General features: G+C 37.4%; 1 protein-coding gene across 4 annotated transcripts in view; it reads right to left on the bottom strand.

Moving 5' to 3' along the window:
- LOC145664655 (uncharacterized) overlaps positions 1 to 21,166 on the bottom strand; it is a 41,661-nt gene that overhangs the window by 17,912 nt on the left and 2,583 nt on the right. For 3 of the 4 annotated variants that reach the window (XM_081731492.1, XM_081731491.1, XM_081731493.1), the window contains exons 2-3: positions 14,718 to 14,811; positions 3,379 to 3,466 (exon numbers count right to left, since the gene is read on the bottom strand). In XM_081731492.1, the coding sequence (XP_081587618.1) occupies positions 3,379 to 3,466; positions 14,718 to 14,811 (182 nt within the window). The remainder of the gene's footprint in view (positions 1 to 3,378; positions 3,467 to 14,717; positions 14,812 to 21,166) is intronic. The other variant, XM_081731495.1, reaches the window with a different exon arrangement.

The following is a 21,166-nucleotide window of genomic DNA, read 5'->3' as shown; positions in this document are numbered from 1 at the left end:
CTGTCATCTTGACCTGATTTGGTGATTGCCTTAAACCCACCATCAACATCAGAAGGTGACAGAGAATTTTCGATTTTTTTTTTTTTTTTAAATCGATTGATTGAATTTATCCTAGTAAAAAGTAGTCAATGTCAAGACATCTCATAATCTGTCAAGACATATTTGTAATTCTGAAAAAACTTATAATTATATGAAGAGCATAAAACAAACGAAACAAAGTTGAGAAAAACGTTTTTGTTGTTTTACTTTCCATTTAACATGAAAGAACAAATAATTCCCGGTTTCATATTTTTTTAATTTTTTTTTTTTTTTTTTTTTTTTGGTCCAAAGCGATTATTATTTCATTTTAATTTGATAAATAATTTGACCAACAATTAATTCTAATATTGCCCAGAGATATACACAAATACACTAATATTTCTGCAGAATTTGTTACTTGTGTGTTAGTACATGACAAAATTTAAGAATTAATTTCCATAACGTATTTATCACCACCAAACAATATTTTCATCAACTGTAACAAGAAATCATTATTTTGTTACAGCAGAAAGAATCAGTTTGTTACATTAGGTTACTTAATTTCATACGTACGTGAGGTTCTATAATTTATATAATAGATAAGGGTTGTGATAAATACATGGACTACTTACTGTGATTCTTGAAGTGGTTTTCATTTAACATATGCTGAGACAACAATCCCATACATTACTCTTCGGCTGGCTGTCAAATCATGATTATACGGTACTACATTTTGTACTTCGAGGTCTGATGCAAGCGCTTCTCCTTGTATGTCCTCTTCATAGACCGAACCCGTAAAAATCTCACGGCGTTAAGTCGGGACTGTACAAAGGGTGATAGCATATTCCAGCCGAATTTTTCTCCAGATGTCAGCTGATGTATGTGGCTTTCCACTGTCCTGTAAACGAACAATGCTTAGAGGCAGCATTCCAGATCGTTTGTCCTTAATGTTCCTCCTCAACCGTTCCAATGTTTCACATTAGCAAGCAGCGTTCTTCTGGTGCTTTTCGGCAAGTAACCAATGAGAATAGGGGAACGACGATCAAAGAAAACGGTCAACATAATCTTTCAACAACTAGGGGAAGACCGTAATTTCTTGAGTAGTAGTGATGTAGAACGTTTCTATTATTAGCTCATGCTCTTCGTCTCCGGATCGAAATGACAGCACCTAGATTTGTCTTTCGTGTTCTTCTGCGACTCCGATAAGCACTTCACCGTACATAATCGACAACCAATCCCTGCTGACATCATACCCTCAGCACACAGGAACTGGATCGCATCGTTTTGCATATCTGGACGAGGAATCCATCGCAGCATTCATTTACGTTTGAAAATCGAACGTCTACGTGCGGAAATAGATGACTAACGATGAAATAGATGGCTAACAATGTGTATATAGCAAACAAACTAAATAAGTGTACCAATCAACAAAACTGTTTTTTTTTTTTCTTTCTTTCTTTATTTCTACGTATGCCCAAACCACAAGCCCAGTCCACTTGTTTATCGGACAACCCTTTTACCTTAATATTCGCTTCTATAATTTTTAAATTTCATATGTACTGTGAAAATAAAAAAAAATTATATACTATGAGCGCAAAAGAAAAGTGTATGATCCCCGCCTTCTCTAGTAGTATACCAAGAATATACATCAATGAAACGAAATGAAAAATGAAATATTTAGTTTAACATGCCACGATTATGCACCCCAGACTAAGGGAGACGGTGATGATAAGAAATAAATGAAATGGTGGAATGAAGAAAGGGGAAGGAAACGGGAAAACTCCGAGAAAACCCACGCACATGGTGTTTGTCCACAAAGTTCGTATGGCGCGAGCTGGAATCAAACCCGGGGCCCCACGCACCAGAGATGACTGCTTTAGCATTGAGCCACTGCGGCCGCATCAATGAAACGTAGTTGTTCCATTCTACAGATTGATAATATACAATTTCACACTTAATCTGTTTAACTTGAAGAAAGCAGCAACATAGAGAGTATTTCATTATTTTAAAATATCATTGACAAAAATACACATACAATACACACAGATTTTATTATAATAATAGAAATGCTGGAGATATAAATCCACTATTGATTTGGAATTCATTACTTCAAAAATATTGCCTTTATCAGCTGAAAATTAAAGTATAAGTGTTTGCCAAACCAACACACACACATAGACCGAACCCGTCAACGTAGTTCTACATGATGTACACTAAGACCTCCATGATAGGGCACATTCATCACTGAGGCTGGAAATTTGGTATGTATGATGGTCGGAACCTTCTTATGGCCTCTACACAGTCACCGAATATTTTTGCAGTTCACCTTCTGGTCCTGGATTTTTTTTTATGTAGGAAAACTAAAGCATTCCGGGCTGGCTCCTCCAGAAGTTTCAGCTCGTTCAGGAGGCACTTAGCTCTGATCAATCGGTTCGTGCTGGTTCTCTCTTGGACAAGAACTGTCCTCTGGAAAAACGTACTACTTATAACGAAAATCCTCATGAACCTCACATCGGATGGTGGCTTCATCGATCTGCAGCTTTCTCGCGTATGGCCGCATAGAGTTCCCACGATTTTCATCGATGGCAACTTGGATAGAACGGACGAATTCCGTTGCCTTGATAATATCCTAGCAGCAACAATGTCGTTTCCTGAGGGAAACTATCTCTAAATTACCTCTGACAACTCCCAGTTGTCTCCAAACTTTGAAGATGAATGACCAGGCGATATTAAAGAGTGCAGCAATATCTGAATCGGAGTGGCCTGCAGCAAAGAAGACAATGATAGTATGCCTCTTAATTTTGTGCGTTACCCTAGATTCTTCCATGTCTATCTCCAAAAGAAAGAATTTGTAACTATAACGTACAGGATGCTGTGTCACATCTATAATGTCTGTTTTCAAATGCCTGCCGCACCCAATAGTTGAAATTTATTTATTTATTTATCTCTCTCACTCACTCTCTCTCTCACATTCACAAAAAAAACTCACCGTTGAGTTTGATGATGGAGAAAGCCATATGAGATTTCCAAATCAGTAGTTTGTCATAACTAGAAGCATTGCTTTGTATATAATTAAATACACACTAATTATTTGCCGAGCAAAGCTATATATTTTCATTAAAAATTAAACATGTGTTACAGTTTCACCAACTAACTCTTTGACTTCATCAGACACTGAGACCACTGTAACACATGTTTAATTTTCAATAAAAATATATAGCTTTGCTCAACAAATAATTAGTCTGTATTTAGTTGATTTAGTTTTCGAAAATAGTTTACAAAGACATAATTGCAATAAACTGTTGCTTTATCTTACTGCTAGTAATTTCCATAAATTAAATAATGATAAACACAAATTACCTTGTATTTTCGACATAGATTCTCCCATTTTCTTTGGCACTTTTTAATTGTAAGAACACCAACCAGGCCCATTGAAGCAATTACTTTACTGTAAAAGAAAGAAAATATTATATGAATAAATATACCAGAATATTTTAAACGCGATATCGCATCGAGGTTTGTCGCATAAATCATAGAAATGCGATGCAAATAATAATAATAAAAAATGCGATTAATCTACAGGGCAAGCACAAAGTCCCATCCCCCTCCTTCTTTAAGTATAAAACAATCAAACTACGTAAACCGTAATTATAGAAACTGTAAATACACCCTCCATTCCAAAAGAAACCGAACTTTTGAAAACAAATAGTACCACTAGTGCCATCTGTTGTAATATTTTACCGGTAGATGGCGTAGTCCCTCATTGACAACTGGTATAAATGTCATGACATTTGGATGCACGGCAACAAAGTTATTGCGTTTCAACTGTCAGTGTGTTGTGTACATCGGTCGGAAAATGAGTTTCAAACAACGAGCTACAATTGAGTTTTGTGTTAAACTGGGTAAAACTTTTAGTGAAACGCACCAAATGCTACAAAATGCATATGGTGATGAGAGTGTATCCCGTACGCAAGTTTACGAGTGGTTCAGGCGATTCAAATCGGGTAGAGAGACGCTGGATGATGACGAAAGATCAGGCCGTCCCAGAACCGGATTATCGGAAGAAAACATCGAAAAAGTGCGTGAATTCATCAAACATAACAAAAAATCGTCGGTGAAAGTTATTGAAATGGAATTAGGCATTCCTCAAACAACCGCATACCGCATTTTGACCGAAGTTTTGGGCCTTAAGAAGGTTAATTCGCGGTTTGTACCACACAAACTCACCGAACACCAAAAAGTTGATCGAATTGCGCATTGCAAAGACATCGTTAAAAGTGCTCGGCAGGATCGAAACTTCTTGAAATCGATTGTAACTGGTGACGAGACGTGGTGTTTTGAATATGAGCCCGAAACAAAGCGGCAAAGTGCTGAATGGAGAGCGCCGGATGAAGAAACACCCAAAAAAAAGTCGCTTGGTGAAGTCAAAAGTTAAGGTGATGCTGATTTGTTTTTACGATTCAAAAGGAATTATCCACAAAGAATTTGTTCAGCCCGGTCAGACAGTCACTGGAGAGTTTTACTTGGGCGTCATGAAACGTTTGCTGGCAAGAATTCGTCGTATTCGGCCCGAATATCGCGAAATCGGCAGTTGGACTCTTTTGGACGATAATGCACCATCACATCGTTCGCGACTTGTAACTGAATTTTTGGTCAAAAATCACATTATTCGGTTGCATCATCCGCCCTATTCACCAGATCTCGCTCCGTGCGATTTCTATCTGTTCCCGAAACTGCATTTGGCGATGAAAGGAAAGTGGCACGCATCGATTGATGCCATTGAGAAGGCGACGACCGCCGTTCTAAAGACCATTCCAATAAAGGACATGGAGAAGTCGTTTGACAACTTGTTGGAGCGTGCAAATATGTGTATCGATGCAGAAGGGGAATACATTGATTAATAAAAATGATTTGTTCCAAAATGTACACTCATGTCCAAAATTATTGTCGCATGTCTATAAATATGTTGTTGTAGGAATATAATTTGATAACGAATTCGCCCGGTATTTCTTACAATGTTAGTATGTGTATAATCGGCAAAGACGTGTATGTGGCAAATTTCATGTCAAAAGAGCATTACATAAGAACAACAAAACGAAAATAAAACTTTTTTGATCATTTTGCAATATTTTGCTTTACTCATTCTAATTTTCGCATTTATAATTCTTTTCCTATGAAATCTAAGACAAATATACATTTTCCGATTATACACATAGTATCAGTATTAAAAGCATCTTGCAAAATCATTATAAAATTATATTCTTACAAGAAGGCAGTTATAGATATGCGACAATCATTTTGGACATGAGTGTACATTGCTTTTTTGTTTTTTTTTTAAAACGTTCGGTTTCTTTTGGAATGGAGGGTGTATATATGACGGAATTATAATGTATTTCTTTCTTATTTCAAGTGTAAGCAATGGCTGACACTAAAGAATGCATCGTTACAAGTAATTGGGTTCACGAGATGACCCTCCAAAACGAACATTTTTGCGTTGGGATCATTTTGTCTATGTTTTCTACCGGCAGTAGAAAAACCAGTCACAGATAAACGACGAAATGATAGATCATCAACAAGGAAGGAACAATCCAGACAAGTCGCAGCGTCAGTGAAAAGATCGCCAATGAAGTCAACTTGCAAACGGTCCGCGGAACTTGATACATATCCCGGTCAACTCTGCGCAAGCACATGAAACGCGTTTAAGAATTACATAAGAGTCATTAATACCGAAGGAAGGAGGCATGTGACGAACTTCTGCAGGTGTTTGACACTATCCCGAAACATACAAAAGTGATTTTTCAGTTATGAATGTGCCATATACTGAAGCTACCGAGCAAGAAATGTTTTCTAGTTGAAGAAAAACCTTTATTTTTATGAGGAGATTCAGAATAATCCTCCCCATGTCATGGTAAGAGCTGGTGCGGACAAAAAAAGTGATCTTGTTAACCCACATCGATATGTTGATATGCTACGAAACTGGTTCATTACACTTCGGTTAGAAAATACCTCAATGGGGTGTTTCCAGGACACTGGATTGACCACGGATCACCTTCATTGCCTGCTCCACTTGAATGGCCATCTTGAAGTCCGGACTTAACGACCTTTGACAATTCGGTATGAAGATTCATCATAAATATTGTTGCAGCACAATGTTATGCTACGATTAATAAATTGAAAGAAGCTGTAAGACTTGCTTTCAGACGGGTTACTCCAGTAATGCTGGGACGAATGTTCCACTGAACTTGGCGACGCATTATTTTGTGTTCGGAGCACGGTGGAGACTACAAGGATGTGTTAGACATTTAGACATTAAAGCAACAGGTGTTCATTACACATATTGTTATTAGCAGTATACAGTGGCCAGAATGTTACTTTATATCCGCACTAAATGCACTAATCACATGTAATGAAAAGTGGAATCTTTATGTTAATCGTAGATGTTCAGCACAATGGCTGGATTTATCAAATGTCAAAGCATACCGAAACCAAGCCTACACCTACGGCAAAAAATTGTGATAGTTTGATGTAATCAATGGGGAGTTAAGTATTACAGCTTCCTAGAAGTGCGTGAAACCATCACTATACAATATTACGAACTGAATCTGAGTCTCCTGTAAGATGTTGAGATGTTTAAGATTTCAACTTCTCATCTTGATTATTTATATAGCAACAATGCTCCTCACGTGAATTGTCACGTGACTGGCCACGGAGGGAGAAGGTGCATTGACTAGGTCACTGTCTCGCCTTTCCCTGCGTGGTGAACAACAACGGCAGATACCAGTTACTTCACTTTAGAGGAGCGCTTAGTGAAAATATATGTTCCATGAACTAAAGCACTAAGTTCTACCTTACGACACCAGACAATACCCTGTGGGGGTATCATCAAATCACACATTAGGACGAAGTGGTACGTGTACAATGATGTTCTGCGGGAATTGTGCTTGAAGCCTTCCAGCTCATCAAGCGAATGAGTAAGAGAACATGGAGGCGTATCAAGCTGTGCAGGAATAATGGAGATGCACATACGAACGTTTCGAACAAGTAACTGCAAGAATTATTAAATATTATTAATGTAGGGATGAAATAAATGCAGCTGTAAAGGGACTCTCTGACTACCATGTATAATATGGTGCATATACACCGCACCAGCCAAATCAAAATGATTCGAGTGTGGCGGGGCACAGGGAAGACCGGGGATATATTAAAGTTAATAGGAGTCACATTGTGATGGCCAGCTGGCTGGAAACAAGCATTTCGGAAATAGCGCAACATGTAATGTGTTTTCAAGCTGGCATGATTAGTGTCTTCCAAGGCATGGAAAAGAAGATTAAACCAGCATCATACGACAAGTGTAGAGTGGCCACACCTGATTAAAGAGGTCGAGGTGTAGACTATCGAGGTGTAAAACAGGCTAGAACACAAACTGTAGTACAATTAACAGCAGTCTTTAACGGTGGACGAAGCATGAATGCATCTGATCACATAGCTTACCATACAGTGTTAAGATATTGGCCTCCCAGCCGATGTTTCATATTGTATCAATGTTAGCCGTACAGTATCGGGTATCGTCGATTACAACTGGAATGGGCACGTAACTATCCTCATTGGACAGCAGAGCAATGGCACGACGTTGAATGGTCCTATGAATCATGACTGCCTTCATTACAAGGATAGCTGATCATGAACATTCATCCATGCCAATTATGTTTCCAGTAGGCAATGGTGCCTTTCAGCAGAACTCCTTGTCACAAGACCAACGTTGTGTTGCAGTGGTTCGAGGAACACTGGTGAATTTCAAGTGCTGTAAGGCTCCCCAAAACCATTCGATCTTATCACAATTGAACACTTTTGGGATGTCATTGAACGTCAGATCCGAACTCATCGTTCCCTCCGCGGAATTTACTTTAATTAAGGGATATATATGTGTGCGCAGATGTGGTGCCCCATTTCTTCACCCTACTACCAAGGCCTCATTGTTTCCATGCCAAGCTGCGTGTACTGCGAATCAAACGTGGACGTACGAGATATAGGAAGGTATAGTCATAATGTTTTTGATGCTGAGTGTAATATTATCCAGGTATTTACTAAATTTAAACAAGTCGTCCGTAACTGCAACTAATGTGGATTCTGAATATAAGCTCTTGCCTGAAACTGAATCTGAGTCTCCTGCTCCGAATGTATGATAATTACACAACCTCAATGAAGCTCCTGTAAGCATTGTGTAAATATGTTTGTCGCCTCACCAGCTAAAATTGCTGATTGTGGGATAGAAATTGTACGTATAACAAAACAAAAACAAAAACAAAAACAAAAAAAAAAAAAAAAAAACGAACGCAATGACTTCCAAGTCGCGTATTATTGGCCTTTCTAATAAAGGTTTTCATAAAGGATTAACACGGTAAATTATATTTTATTAAATTGATTCTTTGACTTACTATCCTACTTTCAGACTGTGTTAAATTTAACACTACAAAAGCAATTTTACCGAACTGGAAAAACAGGGAATTTTGTTATCGAAATTGGAATTAGTGTGGTATTTTGTAACATCTCTAAAATGATCAATAATTATCAGAAGAGTTAATACATATCATATTGTTCAACAGTGAATAGTCGATTTCTTTGAATTTTTTGTGTGGTATGAAGTTTCGATTTATTACGAATATCCTATTTAAACGACACCAAAATCTATTACAGATGTTCTATAAAAATTATATTATTCCCTTATCTTTAAATTGACTAAATTATGATTTCCCCTGATTTACTCACTCTAACAATTTGCATTAAATATTATTTGTTACAATAACTAATTGTTGTGTCCAAGCCTTCGGCCCGCTGTACATTCTAAATTAAAATCGTGTACAATTGAAGGTTTTAATTGTTTATATTTAACAAATTTATTTATCAGAACGTTCCATACCGGTTTTTTTCTGATTTTCTTTATAATTTATCTTTTATAGTTTAAAGTTTAATATAAATTATGTTGCTTACTTTTGATTTATCTACTCATATGTTTCCTTTCGGATTAGGCCACAAATATTAAAGAAATTATAAATTTAGTATAGACATGGCAACCCACAATATACGAGGGCTAGTCAAGAAAGGCTTGGACTGGTTTTTTTTTCTAGGCAATTTATTATTACTCAGCAACAGGCACATGATCCTTTTCAAAGTAGTCCCCGCCCATTTGAATGCACTTTTTCATTTGAGTCTTCCAGTCCTCAAACACGTGTGCAGGCCATTCTTTGAGAGGTCCTTCAAAACCGTCTCCGATGCCTTCAGAACCTCGGAATTATCGGAGAAGCGGCGTCCACGCAGTCTGGATTTTAGGGCAGGGAATAGAAAAAAGTCGCACGGTGCGGTAGGCGTCTCCACCATCCTCAAACCTTTGCAACAGCTCCCTGCAAGTCTCCACTCGAATGGCCTTCTGCTCTGGTGTCAGGAGTCGCGGAATCCATCGCGCACACACTCGGCTCATGTGGAGGTGGTCATGCAAAATTTTGAAGGCACAGCCATGAGATATGCGTAGTGCGGCTGCCAGATCGTCGATACTGATGCGGCGATCTTCTCTAACAATGACTGCTGCCGTGTTAATGTTCACCTCAGTAACAGCTGACGCTGATACACCTGGTCCACCAGCTTTCGCGATTGTCATTCGGCCCTCTTTAAACTCTTTGAACCACCAGAACACGGTACTTCGTGGCAGAGCGTCATCTTTGTAGGCTGCTCTCAACATTCCTAGAGTTTCTGTTGCACTTTTCCCCAGGCGATAGCAGAACCGTATAGCTGCAAATTGTTCATCTCGTAATGACTCCATTTCTTCTACAGGCGACTTCTAGAGGCGGCGCAGAACATCACCTGCAATAAAAAGTCGTGGTTACCAAACATGCAATGATTCCTTAACAACATTTTATATATATGCACAGCAAGACCCACCCTACTTGTATGCCAAACTATGAAGCTCCAGCGTTAACAGAACTGCCGGGAAAAAAATCAGTCCAAGTCTTTCTTGACTTGCCCTCGTACGTTTTCTCAGGCTTTATCAATTCAAACTTGAACATTCTGCAATCCAAGTAACTCGAAACATCAACGTTCTTTTGGAAAGGACTCTGCTACTAATGAACCCACAGTAAGACGCTGGTTTCTGATAAATCGTTCTGTGATGATGATCTGATAGCAATAGTTGAAGATAACCCTTTAATGATTGTTCGGATCCTTGCTGCCGAACTGAAGTAGGCATAACCAGTTTCCAGACACCTTGCAACTCTTGGGAAGGTGAAAAAGCTTGACAAATGGGTTTCTCATAAGTTGACGAAGAGGCATAAACTGCAATGTTTGGAGATTTGCACATCATTGAGTTTTAGACAAAAATTATCTCTTTCTGGCTCATCTAATCACATGTAATGAAAAGTTCAATCTCTATATTAATCGTAGATGTTCAGCACAATGGCTGGATGTATATCAAATGTCAAAGCATACCTAAACCAAGCCTATACCTACGGGAAAAAATTGTGATAGTTTGATGTAATCAATGGGGAGTTATGTATTACAGCTTCCTATGAGTGCGTGAAACCATTACTACACAATATTACTGTCAACAAATTGATATTGTGCATCAAAAATTGTTGTCCTCAGTGCCAGTTTTGGTAGACAGAACAAGTGTAATTCTTCTCACTGAAAATATACAAGCTTCGCGTGTAACCTTACAGAAACTGAAAAAAATGAAGTTTGAGATTCTGCCTCATCCACTATACTCACAAGGCTTATCTCTTACTGACTACTACCTCTTCAAACGTTTGAATGCTTTTCAATGCAATGTTTTGACAATCAAAAAGCTATCGAAACAGTCTTTAAAAGAATTTATTGACTCTAAGACCAAAGTATTCTTTGAAACTCGCAAGAAAACATTTTGCATTTGATAGAAGATGTGTATTGATCCAGATACAACATACTTAATTACATATTTTCAAACTTTATGCGTTTATGACAAACAAAACCCGCGCTAAAACGGTCATTTTGTATGGAACAACCTAATATTTATTTTTAGTTTGCTCATCGATTATCCTAAACTCCATACCCATATTTTTCATGCAATTATTCAAGGACATTGTTTTAAACTCAATCCTGCAGGTAGTGACATCTATTAGAGTTACTGTTTACTATTACGAATACGCGTGACACACTGAGACGATAGCCGTTTACTATGCGAATGTACTTTATTACTGAAGGACCACTGTTTCACCACTGAACAAACTGTTTAATTAGAACTCTTCCGTGGTCATAGACACCTCGATGCGAGAGACCCGAATTCCATTTCCAATAGAAGTTAACGTGATTCTGATTCTATGTTAAACTGTAAATCAACCAACCACATTGTTCGGTTAATCTTTATATAAAGAGAGATTAACAGATTATATATACATATATATATATATATATATATATATATATATATATATATATATATATCTGGGCGCAAAATTTCAAAGACAGACGCACTCGCCAACCAAAAATCATGATCGCCAGTATCTCACGTACAAATTATAACAGCCCCTCCCCCCCCCCCCCAAGGAATTTGGTTTGTCAAAGAAAGATACTACATCAGGAAATAAAATTTCAAAACCAGTCAGATTCAGGATAATTTTGAATTGGACAATTCATATACATGTTAACGTTTGTGTAACGCTCTCTCTCTCTGCACTGAAGTACCAGCTGTCGATTACACTCTAAAGTCCTTAAATCCTTAAGGAAAGAACGGGCGAATTATAACATATTCCATGTTTTCTCTCTCTCAGTGACAATTATTTTCGTGCGAACAAAACCTGCGAAGCCCTGCGAGTTTAAGCAGAAACAATTCCTACTGAACACTGGTAGCAAGTTCTAAATTTCTCATCGCCAATGGCGACCGGAAATTTTGCGCCGCCCTGTATATATATATATACTAACTGAACCTGAGCTCCCTACACAGTGCATCACTCGCATATGAGCATAAATATCCTTCTCATTCCTCACAACATCTGTACATGTCCCTTTACAGACACAAGTGAAAGAAGTCTTGAAAAAAAAAAAAATCGGCAAGGCGTATCATAAAGGGGAGATTTTTTTCGATTATTTTGTTCTTAATATCTCGCACCGTTTGCAAGATTTGAGCCTACTTCCGGTTGGAGTTTCTAATTCATGCATGACCAGTGTTTTCTTTCTTCTTGCATGCAGTATGTAATAACCAAATACATTACATACACAATTAATTATAATGGCAGTTATATGTGGTGTTCATTGGGCAAAGCACTCCAAAAATAAAGATTCATCTTAGACTGGAGAAATGGTTATCCTTCCTTTTTTCATTATTATTTGGCCATGAAACAAACGCCTGAGACATATGCAACTCCTATATACAACAGTGTGGTGTTGGAATGTATAATCCGTAGGATATGATGCTTTAGTTTTTTTTTTTTTTTAAATTTCAACGCTTCCAGTGTACCCTAAAAAATGTAATAAAGAAATAATGACTTTTTTTTTTTTTTTTTTTTTAATATTCAATTAGAACTGGACAATCTACGCAAAATTTCCAATCGATCAGTGAAAACGTCATCTTTCTAGAGCCTGTAATTTCCGAGATCTCATTGTCGAAAGGATTGACTACAAACATATAAACTTCCACAATATATACTTTAAAAGAAATCGGAAGATGGAAGCACAATTCACGTGCATTGATTTTAGAGAAGGCTTATTAAAGTACAAAGGCTTTGAACAATAATTTTATATCATAAATTTTATGAAAAATATATAGTTAACTAATTTATTTAAAGTACACATACTTAAAATGTTTTTCTCTGTTAAACGTGAAATCACACATAACCGTAAATGAAAGATTGGAAAGCCAAAGCTATAGGTTGGAGCTCAGGCGCTTTTAATTGCTACTGTAGCATTTTAATATATATTAATAATAAATGACAAACGTCCGGACTGTACATCACGCTAATTCTAATAATAAATAACCACATAAATGTTGGTACCTGTGCAATCACTTACCTGTATACCAAAGTCCTTGAATAACTACACAAAAAAGAAACGGAGTTTGGGGTTGTCAGGGGGTAAAAAAATGTTAAATGTAAACAATTCAGAGGTCTTAATTAATTAATTAGTTCATGGTGTACAGCGGGCCGAAGGTTTGGGCGGAGCAACTACTTATGATAAAGCCAATCTATTTACCAACTGGGAACTAAGCAATTACTACAGCACTTGAGTCTCATGAGTTTTAATAGCAAAATTTCTGGTTTTGAAGCCAACACGTTTATAACGCGATTATTTATTGTAGTTACAGGGGAAAGTTAGGAAAGGAGTCTGACCATAAAGAACCACCACATATATGACCTTTACTTCACGGCATTATCTCTCTAGAAGAGAAAGTAAAATGTGACTTGTATCAGAAGAGAAAATAAAATGTGACTTGTATCAGCTTTACGGCTAGTGGTTTTGAACATTTTCAGCTCCAAAGTACACGTTTTCGGAAGCATCTAGCTCTTCAAAGAAGCAATACATTCGACTTACGGTTACATAGACTTCCTTGCTACCTTGGATGAGAACCATCACCTCTAAAGTTTATTATCGACGTTACGAAATACAATTATATCAGCGTTTCTCAAGCTTGTTTTGAAAAAGGCTTTATTTTTATTAGTCAGAATCTTCTATCCATCACCCTATTCTTCACTCCTTCACAAGTAAATTTGTCACTCTTTTAAAAAATGCTTTTAGCTTGTACCACTACATCAGCAAAATTGTATTTTTGAAGTAGTATAAATTAAATTTCCCTTCATTTTATATTATTATCATTATTATTATTATTATTATTATTAACAGAAGATTGGCTGGTTGATTTGGAATTTAGCGTCCCTTTCAACACCGTGGCTATATGAAATGTGAACCTACAGCTAAACACTGAGATCCGAACTACATGAGTTCGCCGGGAATCGAGCACAAGTCTTCCGCACCGAAAGCGCGTACGCTAATCATGTAGCCATAAGGAAGGTCTACTAACAGAAAAAGACACATATTAGTTATTTAATAATTGAAAGGTATAAAGAGGATTTTATAATAATACATCTATATAAGCTATTAGAATTTTTATAATCTTTGCCTTATTTACTCGTATAATCTCTACTTGTTTGCGATTCTCAACTACAGTATGTGATGCGTAAAATTCACTTGAATTTTATTTTTCTAGGATTAACATTAAGAATTAGATTTCTGGGCTTTCGACATCTAATTCCCGTCACGCATGAGGAATGACGTTCCTTGGTCATCACACTATCCGAGGAAATGGAAGGAAGAAAGGAAGGAAGTAGCATGACCTATATGTTAGGTATCATCCCGGTATTTGCCTGATGTGAATGAGGAAAACCCAGGGAAACCCCACCCAAAATGGCTGCCTGAAAAGCTTTTACACTTTTTTGACCGAGTGTCTCCACCGGGAATGGACCCCGGGACCGCTCGCACCAAAGACGAGAGCGTCAGCGATTACGCTACGCGGAGCACACTTTCATTTTTCTACCTATTTTGGACTAACGATGAATCTAAGGGGACAACAAGGGTATACCTCGACGACCACTTTTAAAGAAGCGCTGTTCTACATTAAACTTAAACCAATTTAGTAAATCTTAACTAATTTTAAGTTTAATCTGCAAACCAATTTCGGTACTTACTTCCACCCATCTCTTGTCGCAAATCTTCTTCCCGTAAAAAAGCACTCAAAGTCCATTCTCGCTTGTATAAATTTGATGACCAGGTCATTTGTCCCTAAAACAAAGGTCAAACAATAATTCTCATTTAAAAATAATAATAAAATTATATATATCTGAGGTACTAAAAAGTTCTATTGGGTTTAGATTATACAAAAAGAAAGGTGGTAACAAGACAACTTGAAAAATCGAAATAGTTCTCTTCAGCAGCAATAAGTTATCTCCAACGATTCGGCAAACTATAAATCTCAATGCGATGGGAACTTTGTGAAGTGAAATAAAGAAGTTGTCCAATATGCAGGTCACCTCGTCGACGGTTCGGAATCATCACCTCACGTATAATTGGTTGTCTCAATAAATGGAACAAATGGTAATCTGACGGAATGTGGGGATACATTAGGGCTTCCTGAGTAAATAGGATAGTGGTGTCATTGTCGAGAATAAAATTAGCAACATGTGGCTTCGCTTGGTTATGAAACAGAACACAGTTGCGATTCACAAGCACTCACACCACGGTTTTCTATGTTTTATTTATGTTGCAACTGCTGAAGAGTTGCAACATCAATAAAACCTGGCGACAACAAAGAAACATAGAAATTTGCTCGTGTCATTTTCTGAGAACTACAGTTAATTTATGTAAGACGCATCGTCCTACTATGTTTCTCACGTTGGTGGAGGTGATCCCTTCTGTACTGCAACTGAATTTTTATTCAAATGCATCACGTATTTGCCCATTATCAGTCTCAATAGCTGCTTTGAGTATCTCTTACGTGGTGCGTCCTGAAGAGATTCATCGCGGTTCTCTAATTTGTTATATCATTGCTATACTGTAGCTGATTACCAGATTCTTACCGGAAGCCTGCCATATTTTTCTTCCTGTCTCAGTAGCATTTGTTCCTAGTTTAAACTCGTACAATAAACAAAGTCCGTTCACCACAGTTCGGTCTTTCCATGTTTGACCTGCTCTCAAGGTATACACATAAAACGTCCGGTTGAAATGTCGGCACTCAGAAGTCCGTGAAACCAAAACTTCGCCTGGCTTAAACCTAGTAGCCCAAAACTTTGCATAACGAAATCTCAGCAGGACAAAATCTCGACATAACCATTTCTTCAGAGCAGAATATATATATAAAACATTAGTCTTATTCTCACTCGCTCTTACCTTCCAAGACATTTCTCAGAAGGAAAGAAAGTGAGATTTGAACTAGTGGTTTGAAAACATGCTAGAAGGTGAAACATAAACTACAAAAGATTTGGCAAAATGACTAGAATAAACAATGTGAGCTCGTTTATTAAGAATTCGTTGGAATATATGGAACAGAAAATTGGAAAAATTGGCTGGAGACTTTTGGAGAGATAGTGATGATTCTACTTGATATATATATATATACAGGGTGGGCCAAAAGTCCCTTAGTACCCCTTGTAAAATCCGTGTTCGTGGAAAATAGTGAACAACAACCATGTAGTAGCATAGGAGGCCGAGGCCGAGAGGGAAGTCGGGTTGGGATGGTGACCAAGATGGCGGCCATCTTGAATTCACGTCAAGATGTTATGCGGCCCATCATTTTAGGCTAGAATTTAAAGACAAACACAATAGTGAAATCGGTTTATTGATATCTTAATTTGTTCAAAAGTTAAAGGCATTCCAAATTGTTACTTAATTACACCTCCTGTCACGCATGGCGGAGCACGTGCTCTACGTGGCCCCCATCCTGAGTTCTGCACAAGGTAAGTCGTTTAACGCAAGTGTCCATGACTCTTAAAAGAGTTTCTGGTGAAATATCGGCACAGGCTGCAAATATGCGTTCTTCCAAGTGTTCAAGATCCCGGATCTTTTCGGCGTATACCTTTGCCTTCAGATGACTCCACAAATAAAAACCCAAGGGCGTCTGATCTGGTGATCGTGCTGGCCATTCAATGGGACCACGGCGCCCAATCCACGTCCAGGAAGTTGTTCATCCAGATAGGTACGGACCTGTAACCCGTAATGCGGAGGACACCATCCTACTGGAAAAAGAGTGGAAATATGCCGTCCTCGGACAATATGGAAGGTAGGATGAGATCCCGTAACATATCCAAATACCGTTCAGCAGTAATGGTACTAGGAATGATGAATGGACCAATTAATTTGGTGCCCCACAGACCACAACACACCATTAATTTGCCTGTACCTACCATTTTGCAAGGGTCAACCCACTGAGGATTTGTCGGGGACCAATAGCGACAGTTTTACTTATTCACTTCCCCAGTGACATAAAAATTGGCCTCATCGGAAAATAAAATTTTATGTGTGGAATGTGGGATCCGTTTGCAACTGTGCAAGGGCCCAGTCGCAAAATTCCACACGACGATCAGGGTCATCTTCAGATAGATGATGTTGCAGTTGCAATTTGTACGGATACCACTTGCTTTTTTGTAAGATACGTCTGATGGATGTACGGCTGACATTACATTCCATGGACAGACGACGGATACTGCAGTGTGGTGATGTAGCAAATGATTCCAGCACTGCTACTGATGTGGCTTCATCTGTTTCGGTCGTGGGTCTTCCACACCTGGGTTTATCTGCTATGGGACCAGTATCCATGAATTTCTGGAATAGTTAAGCGACACTAACATGGGACACAGGATGTCGATCTGGGTGCCTGGCATTGAATTCAGCTGTTACAGCCCTTGCACTCCTTCCTCCCCATGCCCTGATCAACTCCTTCCTCTTTGATGTCGTTAGCGGCATAATTATTCACCTGCAACAACTGAAACAGTACGGTAAAATTAGCAATTCGAAATGCCTGTAACTTTTGAACACATTAAGATATCAACAAATCGATTTCACCATTGTGTTTGTCTTTGAATTCTAGCCTAAAATAATGTGCCGCATGACCATGTTCCCATTTAAAAATCTTGACGTGAATTCAAGATGGCCGACAGATTGGTCACCATCACAATCCGACTTCCCCCTTGGCCTCCTATGTTACTACATGGTTGTTGTTCACTATTTTCCACGAACACGGATTTTACAAAGGGTGGTAAGGGACTTATGGCCCACCCTGTATAGAGATTGATAGATATAGATAAAACTGAAAAATTTTATGAGTACAAGGATGCTTCTTTTCAACATTATTCAATACCTACTTAGTGAGAACTGTTACGAAATATCTGATAGATTTCCTGCAGAAGACAGGTGTAATTTTCTTCTGACCATAGAACTAACGAAAATAAGTCATTCATAAGAAATCCAATACAAATTGCACCTTTTATTTGTTGCAATGCAGTAGCAGCTAACTTGAAATTCGCATAGTACACACACAGACCTTTCTCACAGGTTGTCATTTCGGCCCCCGATGGCAAAACTTTGTCTTCCTGTGATGAACTTGTGTAAATCAAAAATTTTCTGCAAGAATTCTACAGATGAAACACTTGTGATTGTTAAAAATACTGTTTACGCGACGTAAAAAAACAGTTCAAACTATATTTATGTGAGTTGTCCGTGTATTTAACACATCTACACATACCAGGAATGATTTTATACTTTTCTGTTGGCTATTTATTTATTTATTTATTCCTCTGGCAATTATTTCTCACAGACCCGGCAAATTTTTTGCGATCACATCGCAGATCGCGGCATGTTCTGCTATGGGGTTTCGGTGTAATACTATATAATTTCGAGTGATCAATTTTTATATTGTTTAAACAGCCCGTGAATTTCTTTGATAGAATGCCTAATAAAACGTTTCAATTTTCTAATTTTCTGCCCATTTTCGATCACATGAGGATGTTTGGAGCATTCCAAATCATCACTAAGATAATAATTTAAGGCTATCTGGAGATCATCAGAATTTAATCTGGGTGGCCGTTGTATACGGATCTGCGCATCCGTATACTCTTCACTACGATGGTTCGGGCTTGTCAATCAAGTGCTTCGTAGGAAACAGTTCTAATTTTTTTTTTTTTTTTTTTTTTTTTTTTAATTTTCTTGCAGAGATGCATATTAGTGTGACAAGACGAACTTGATCATGGTATGACAGTTTCGATTGAAGAGTAGTTTAAATTATACACGTATGAAACACAAATTTCGCATCTTTTTATTATTATTATTTCTTTCATAGCGTGAAGTTTCTTACACGCGAATATTGACATTGCATATACTGGAAATCTTTTCGTGCAGTACTTTGAAAATTCTTCAGCTGACTGCAGTCTTTTCACGCTAAACACTACTTTCAACAAATAACTACAGAAATATTAACTCCACAAGAAGGAAGCTGAAACATGCTGTGCAGAATCGCAACTCCAATTATCACTACAAATACAAGTATGTCTGCTTTAATTCCGAAAATTTCCGTTTACAAAAATTTCGGTATGAACAATCACCATGCAGTGACGTATCAGGTTGTCTGTTTCTCGAAGAAGATATGGGCCAACGCACTGAAGTTTCTCGCTCCAATACCATAAATTAAATCATGCTATGCTGCAGTTATTGATGAAACATATTCTTGTGAAATACGAACGAAAGTGTATATGGCATTTCCGGAGAACTTCGCCCGAAGAAAACTTATTCAGTACAGTATCCCTTGTGGATATTTTAGTAAGAAATAATTTATTCAACAATACCGAGTTGGTGAAATATATATTTATGAAATCTGAAACAAAAATTGCATGAGTCATTTCTAGGGAAATTGTCCGAAGTTCACCCTTAAGAGTAAACCACCTCTCGTATACTTTCTTAGAACAAATGAGTTTTATGAAATATGAACAAAAGCGCTTGAGTCATTTTTGAAAAAATCATTCGAAAAAAACTCACTCGTAAGAATACACTACCCATCGTACCGGTATATACATATTGCTCAGGACAAATTAGTTATGACTAGGGCTCGGAAGTTGAAGACCTAAAAAAGACCTTTAAAAGACCTAAAAATATCTTAAAAAAGGACCTAAAAACTGAAAAAAAGGACATAAAAATAAGACCCAATTTAATTAGAATTACATATTTAATGAATATAATGATCAAGAAATACGAGCTTCTGGTGGGTTATGGGGCGTTTACACTTAGTCGATTTAGTCGCATGACTAAATCGACTCCCTGCATTTGCCACTAAATCGAAGCAACTAGGCCGAATCAGATTGATGGATGTGTTCACTTATTTCAACCACAGAAAATAGAACGTCTTTTAATTCAGTTGCCAGTCGATTAGTCGCCTTCGATCAACAAGCGATTAAGTTGAAGTCCCGTTTACACGGTCGATTAAGTTGAAAGTGACGTCAATTCAACTGAATCGAACGCAAATCGACTAAGTGTAAACGCCCCATTAACGGTCTGTCCTCCTTCAACAAACTGAAGTACAAACTAAAATAAGAAAACTTCCTCACCCTCACTTCCCCTTGCTGGAGGACATTGTTACGCCTCCTTATCTGACTTGTGATTGTTGCAGATCTGGTCGTATCAGTCCAGTCGTTGAAGAATGATTTATCATTGGAATTTTCTTTACTAAAGAAAAGATGTTTAAGAGGTGGTGGTGATTCGAGTTAGTGGCCAGTAAATTTATTGTAAGAAGATGAAGTGCAAGAAAAGACATTAAGACCTATGAAATGCTTAAAAAAAAAAGACCAATAAAAAAACGGAAAAGACAAAAAGGGACAAATATAACCCACCATTTTCTGGCCTACAATGACAATATGAACATATACTACGTTAAGTCTCGTCTTCGGACACTCGTAAAAAAGAGGAATTTTCCTCAATTTCCGGGACCTACTTATAACATATGATCGTGTTATTAATGAAATATTTATTTATGAAATATGAGCAGGATTGCCTGATTTAAGAAAATCGTTTGAAGAGAATTTACCCCATAGGTTTTTCTCACTTACCCCACAATATAGAGCTGTTAATTAAATACTGATATATATGAAATATAAACAAGCCTTTCATGAGAAAATATTTTATTTTATTTTATTTTATATTTTTTTTAATTTTCATCCCTCAGTAAATCATCCTTAATTTAGGAAGTAGAAAGGAAATTCGAACCCCCCCATCTAACCCTACCTTTCGAAAATCCTTCGAAAAAACTTTAAAATTACTAACTAAACTAATTTTATATTAAGCATTAATTTGTTTGGCTTGGCACAGACTTCAAATTTTTTATGGATAATGGTAATGATTTTTTTTCTTTTACGCGCTTAATTATTATTATTTTAGGCTTTTTAGCCGCTTTGTTGAAGTCGGTTAATATATTTTTTTAAATCATATTCTAATATGACAGCTTGTTATAACTAAAAGTAATGGTATTTTTCATATCTGCGTAAGGATATCAATTCCCAATGCTAATGCAAACTGATTCGCATCCTGTATACACTTATGATCATGCATCAATGGAGTTCAAATTGCTTTTCCAGACTAGTTTGAGTCAGAAACATGAATT

The sequence above is a fragment of the Thermobia domestica genome, chromosome 11, assembly GCF_964235325.1.
Source record: "Thermobia domestica chromosome 11, izTheDome1.hap1.1, whole genome shotgun sequence".
In the NCBI taxonomy this organism is placed as follows: Eukaryota; Metazoa; Arthropoda; class Insecta; order Zygentoma; family Lepismatidae; genus Thermobia; species Thermobia domestica.
The sequence above is the reverse complement of the archived record's forward strand: the minus strand, read 5'-3'. Positions and strand labels throughout refer to the sequence as shown.